General features: G+C 42.5%; 1 protein-coding gene across 1 annotated transcript; it reads right to left on the reverse strand.

Annotated features, from left to right (window-relative positions):
- Positions 1-1,047: 1,047 nt before the first annotated feature.
- On the reverse strand, positions 1,048-3,651 carry ankrd33ab (ankyrin repeat domain 33Ab). The gene is made up of 4 exons (XM_047025981.1): positions 3,367-3,651; positions 3,065-3,194; positions 2,802-2,942; positions 1,048-1,856 (listed from the first exon to the last, which is right to left on the reverse strand). The coding sequence occupies exons 1-4, from the start codon at positions 3,631-3,633 to the stop codon at positions 1,048-1,050; spliced, it is 1,347 nt and encodes a 448-aa protein (XP_046881937.1). The 5' UTR covers positions 3,634-3,651.
- Positions 3,652-6,001: the final 2,350 nt, after the last annotated feature.

Below are 6,001 nucleotides of genomic sequence, written 5' to 3' on the forward strand. Positions count from 1 at the left end.
CTTGTCTAAACAATAATACATTTTTGCTGGTGTTTTGTCTGCATCATAGGCTTAATTGTATAGTACTTTGTTTGCTAGCGTCACACGTGATTTTCCGTCCTATATCTGACTGTTGCGTAAATCTGTGAGCTGAGATTACAGTAAACCTTTCCCAGGTTCTCTTTGAATAACCATTGCTCTTAGCCTCAGACTTTGTAATCATAAAGCACACAGCCACCTTTCGCTAAGGTTTATTTGCAAGATATACAATAAAACATGTTATATACAACTAAATCGTTCTAATTTCAGAATTAGCAGCTTCATAGGTGTAGTTACAAAATGGTATGCAGACATAAATGCAAAAAGCATGCAGCCAATTTAGCTACTGTATGACTTCCACAATTTATTTGATAAAGATTTACAAGTCCATAGTCAATATTTACATATTTACAAAAGCCATCAATTATCTATGATTCAATCCCTGAGTGTAGTGTGAACGTGAGCTTTGGTATTCTAAAACCCTGAGTTGAGCACGCATTCACTACAAAATAATAATTGCCAATGACATAAAAAAATACAAAAAGAAAATGTTTTACTTTGAACTCTGGACAGTTTTTTTTCAGTTGCATTTATAATGCAATAGTAGCTGATTGTGAGATTTTGACATCCATAGTGATGTTTTTTTTTTTCTTAACAAAGAAAACCGTTACTTGTAATGAGCGTTAGTTTATAGAAAATGTACGAGTGTATTGATATAACTATGTGTGAATGAGGCTGTAGAAGTGTTAATAATATTAGTAAGGGGTTAGTGCTAGGGTAAAAAAAAAAGAGATAAGCATGAGTTATTGGGTACTAAGGCCCTTATAAGATGCACATTAACATGTGTTAATAAGACTTGCTAACTTACTAAGGCCTTATTACCAAATAACGCTCATTGCAAGCACCTGGATATGTAACTACATGTTACCAAAAAACAAACAAATAAAGCCATTGGAGTCCAACAGGGGAACATGATGGTAATACTGTCTGTGGAAAAAAATCTGAAATATATTGGCGGTGCATGGACTTTTATTTCTTCTCTTTATTATTCTTTTCTTTCTCTTTCTCTGCCTTCTTTTTCTCCTTTTTCTTTTCATCCTTGATCTCTTTGTACTTCCACTTGGGCGGCTCCAGGTGGCCCTTGTGCCTCTTTTTCTTCTTCTCCTTCTTGGGTGTAGGCTCTCCAGACTTGCTGACCTTGATCTGAGGGATGCAGCCGGAGGGGAACACGCTGTTCCTGTGGGCCATGCTGCGGTGCATAAAGCTGTGTGCCACACCATTGGGGGCCAGAGACAGCATACTGCCTCTGCGCTGTGTGTCCACACAGCAGGCTGCAGTGATGGACTCGGCTGAGTGAAGGGAGGGTGTTATGCAGAAGATGGAGCTGGTGCTATGGCACACAGAGGTTTCCTCCAGCTCCTTCACTGTGTGCTTCTTCACCAGCTCTGGCACAGCCAGGCGCCTTTTACCTGCCATGGGGGGACTGGTGGGGCAGAGTGGGCGGCAGGCAGTGGCTACCAGGGGGCTGTACAGGCCTGTGGTCATACGCACCATGTGATCCAACACTCCGTTATCTTGGGGGTCTCTGGGAAAATTGAAGCCAAAGGTGGATTTGAGTCTCTGGGTGATCTTTTCACCTGCACTCTTATTGGCCGTGGCTTTGGCCACCAGCACTTGGAGCTCAGGCCATTCGCAGACGTAGCTTTGGCAAAACTGCTCAGCTCTGGGCCGCAGGTTGAGACGGCGGAGGCGGTGTAAGGTGTCAAAGCGCCCCGTCTTCAGGGCCCAGTCTCGGGCACATCTGCTCTTTGTAGAGTCGACTGCGTTTACGTCAGCACCTTTGACACATAGTAGAGGAAGGGAAGGTCTTTTCAGGTTGTTTCAATGTTACCTCAAAACTTAAAGGACAATGCAATTGCAATACATTAAATAACATAAATATGAAAATGTTCTGTGATCTTTTGGGGGGCCTTATTGAATCTCAGTTTTGCTGGTCACAAGAAAAACAACACTAAGGAAGGATTTGGCTGAGATTTTGACTTTGACACGATCCAGTAGACATGATCTCATGACGATACCAAAATAGCCCTCCAACCAGCTTAATCCTCTGTCAGCCAGGATCTGCAGTCAAGTAAAAGATTACTGAGACTTTGTTAAGGTGGGATGATGTCCTCCGAAATGATCCCTTAAACCTGTCTGGCGTCACTACTACACTCACCTACCTGAAGCTGAATTGCAAACTTAGAAATATACAGCATGGTATGACGATGTTGGCTACCAATACTGCCTCCTGACACTCACTCAGTAATCTTTGTTTCAAATTGTGTTCTGCAAACAGGAATTATGTGGTTGGTACCAACTGGTTTTGTTAAACCACTTTCTACACCATTGATCTATACTTACTGTTGTTTCTCTATGTTTGATATTCCTCTTAATCTTCTCAGTCTTCTCTCCAACTGTCTTACTCTTGAGAAAACATCACCCTGTCTGTCCTGTGAGGTTGGCAGCAAACCGTGTTTATAACCACTATTGGCTTAATCTTCCTATCCAACTTGACTCTTGATCCATTCAACTCAATAACTGGTGGCGAACTGTTGTACTTATCGTATGTTATCTAATAAATCACATGTGTACTACATGTCTCATGTCACACTGAGAGAGAACAGGGTAGCCAATAGCCAGTTTAGACATATTCAGTGCTCTGGTTTCCATCACATACGCCCAGTCTCTTTTAAACTCTTGTCACTATTGTTGTGTTACATTCAAACTGGTGTCTTTTCTACCTGCCATGATGAGGGCGGCTACAACGTCATTGCGGCCCTGCATAGCAGCTTTGATGAGGGCTGTGAACCCTCGACAGTCCTTGATCTCTGTGTCTGCTCCAGGGTAGTAGTTCAGGAGATAGTTGACTGTGCTGATGTGACCTGGCCAACAACAAAATATGAGAAATGTAGACAAGTTGTCAGGAACAAAAGCACAGACAAAACAGGAATAAACCTTACACATTGTACCACCATACATATTGAGGGTTGAGCATAGCACTGACCTGCTTGAGCAGCGATCATCAGTGCAGTGTTGCCATCATTGTCTTGGTGGTTGATGTCTATGAAGGGACAGTAATGAAGGCCGTGGACAATATCCAGGAAACCCTTGTAACATGCTATCATCAGACCGTTCTGTTGGGGACAATTTGTTTTTACTTAAATATGATATGTATGGACAGAGATTTTTTTTAATGTGGAATACTTGATTAGTTCAGACCTCAGTGTAAAAACAATTATTTTATTGTGATTATTTCAACTGGAGGACTTTTGAACCCAAAGACTGGGGTCTGTCAGGAAATCCTACCCAACCATTGATGTCTGTCTCCATGACTTCCTCCTTGGTGACTCCCCTCTCGAGAATGATCTTGAGAGCCTGGGGTTCGTTCCGAAAGCATGCTGCATATAACGTGGAGGCAGGACCCCCTTTCCCCTCGTCCCGCTGATAGTCAGGAAGCACTGAGTCATCAGAAAGTACACTTCCTGAGTCGGACTCACTGCCAGACAAAGACACCTCAGAGCCGTCCTCATCGGGACCGGTTCCTAGAAGGGGGTCCTCGGACGCGGAGGCCATCTTCTGTCTCACAGAGACCCAGAAGGAGAGCGGAGGAGATGGACTTAAAGTGTCAGCCTACATCACCTCTAGCACGCTGAGGAAAGGTAACAGAATGGTAATGTATCTTCCAGGGCCCGGGGAGCTCACATCGCTTCAGATAAACTAGACCAATAATGACTGACAACAGCACTTGTCAGATAACAGACTGCCGTTACATTCCTTAGACACCGTTAGTATCTGCATCTACCTGGTTAGTGTTGTTCTTTTCTCCACTCACTCTACATGTTCTCCCAAATAACACTTCCCAAACAACACTTTGCAGAGTCAGCAAATGACCTGAGCTCAGGAAACTGCTCAGGAAACATCTAACAGCAGGTAGATGCAGAGTAGCTTCAGGCTCAGTCAGAAATGACCCAGGCTAATCTGTGTGTCATGGTGTTGGTGTGGCTGGGCTGGCTCCACATGCTGTTGGCTCCTAATGTTAAGTAACTGGATCAGCATTAAAAAGCCATGCTCAATGCAGCAGGGCTAAATCAGGTGAGGACAGTACAGGAATAACCTGGGTTTGATGCTTTAGCTCTGGCTTCATGTACATGTCCTGGAGCCTAATGGATCTCAGACATGGTGGTTCCTCTTGCAAATCAACATTACATGTTTCAACATACAACTGGATACTATTACATTTTGATAAATCACAAATTCATAATTATACTTTCTGATTTATGGTTGATGGCCCTGTTTCGCCTTGTTCGATATTGTCGCGCTCACATTCCTCAACTCAAGTATGTACTAAACACTACATGGAAATGAAACTAATCTATATCACGACTCAGAAACCAACTGTTTCCTGGAACCCAAACCAGTTGATTGATTTTCATAGGGGTCCATGAAGCAAACATCTCCAAAGCTTCCTAGTGTCAGTGACATGCTTAGGGATTTGCTTTACCTTATATTTTTATATTAGGGGCTGAGGCAGAAAAGCTGTTTACAACATAAAGCTCAAAATGATGTGTGGGTTTAATGGACATGGTTTTATTTGAATAAAATTTGTCTTAAAAAGGCCCTGTCTTTGGGTACAGTAATTTAACTCATTCACTTCAAGCAGAGAAAAAGTCTAAATTACTTTTGTGTGAAACACGATTTTCAGCAAATTGTAAGTAAAACCAAGGAAATGACTTACCATGAATTGAAATCCGACAGTCCCCTCCTACTCTTTAGATATCCAGGAGCACAGCCAGGTAGAGTATGGAACAACACAGGAGCCTGCGGTAGCCAGATCCCACCTCTTCTTCTCTGTCCTCACAGTGTTAAGGTGAGCCTCAGTTTCCCATCCAGGGCAGCATTTGCTGATGTGCTGGCTATCTTCATTCCACAATCTGGCATCATGACATGACAATCAGAGGTGGAGCTTTAACCATTTGTCCATGTAGCTTACAGCAGCCATCTCTCTCTCTCTCTCTCTCTCTCTCTCTCTCTCTCTCTCTCTCTCTCTCTCTCTCTCTCTCTCTCTCTCTCTCTCTCTCTCTCTCTCTCTCTCTCTCTCTCTCTTTTGTCACTCTCTCCTTCCCTCTGTCTCTGTCTGTCTCTCTTTTGTCACTCTCTCCTTCCCTCTGTCTCTGTCTGTCTCTCTTTCTCTCACTTTCTCCCCCTCGCTTTTTGCACTTTGAATCCATTACTATCCCTAAGCATCTACAGTATGTACTTATATGTCTGGAACTCTACCCAACCTGTGATCCTCTTTGTATTTTGTGTAGTAAAGCTCTTCTTGACCACACAATGGTGCTGTTTCTGATACCCAGCTGACACTAACACCCACCCTCAGACTACCCAAAACTAGTGACTTCTAACAAAAGTAAATAGTAAAACTTACTAGTGAGACTCACAAGACTAACTATTACCAAGTCAAATCACAAGTCTGGCTAAAATGAGACATATGGCAGTTGTCTTTGAGTCTACCTGAGCTGTTCTGGGATTTTATCTTGGGAATGAGGGATTACTGTAATTAGGCGTCTTCCAACAACTATTCATTCAGAGATATGTTCTTTTTGTTTTCTGTTGCTGAAAATTATAGATCACTAGATTGCTAAATAGAAATTTATGGATAGGTTGTGGAGTAATGCTAGTTTTTGCAAGATTTAAGATTGACGAAACTAGGTTATGGTTGTTTTTGTCGAGGTTTGTAAGTCTTGGTAAATCTTTGAGACATACACTGGGTCAAAAGCTAAATGTGTGTGTAAGGAGAATGTTGTTGCATTATGTTTTTTCTCTTTCCTCCCATTTGATAGATGGTGGAGATAAGGCAGTAGAACTATGCAGAAATTGGGGCAGAGGAGACATGAAGAGAAAATAGTAGGAGGAGGGTTGTAAAAATATAGGAGGAGTGTAG

Source organism: Hypomesus transpacificus, chromosome 9 (assembly GCF_021917145.1).
Source record: "Hypomesus transpacificus isolate Combined female chromosome 9, fHypTra1, whole genome shotgun sequence".
In the NCBI taxonomy this organism is placed as follows: Eukaryota; Metazoa; Chordata; class Actinopteri; order Osmeriformes; family Osmeridae; genus Hypomesus; species Hypomesus transpacificus.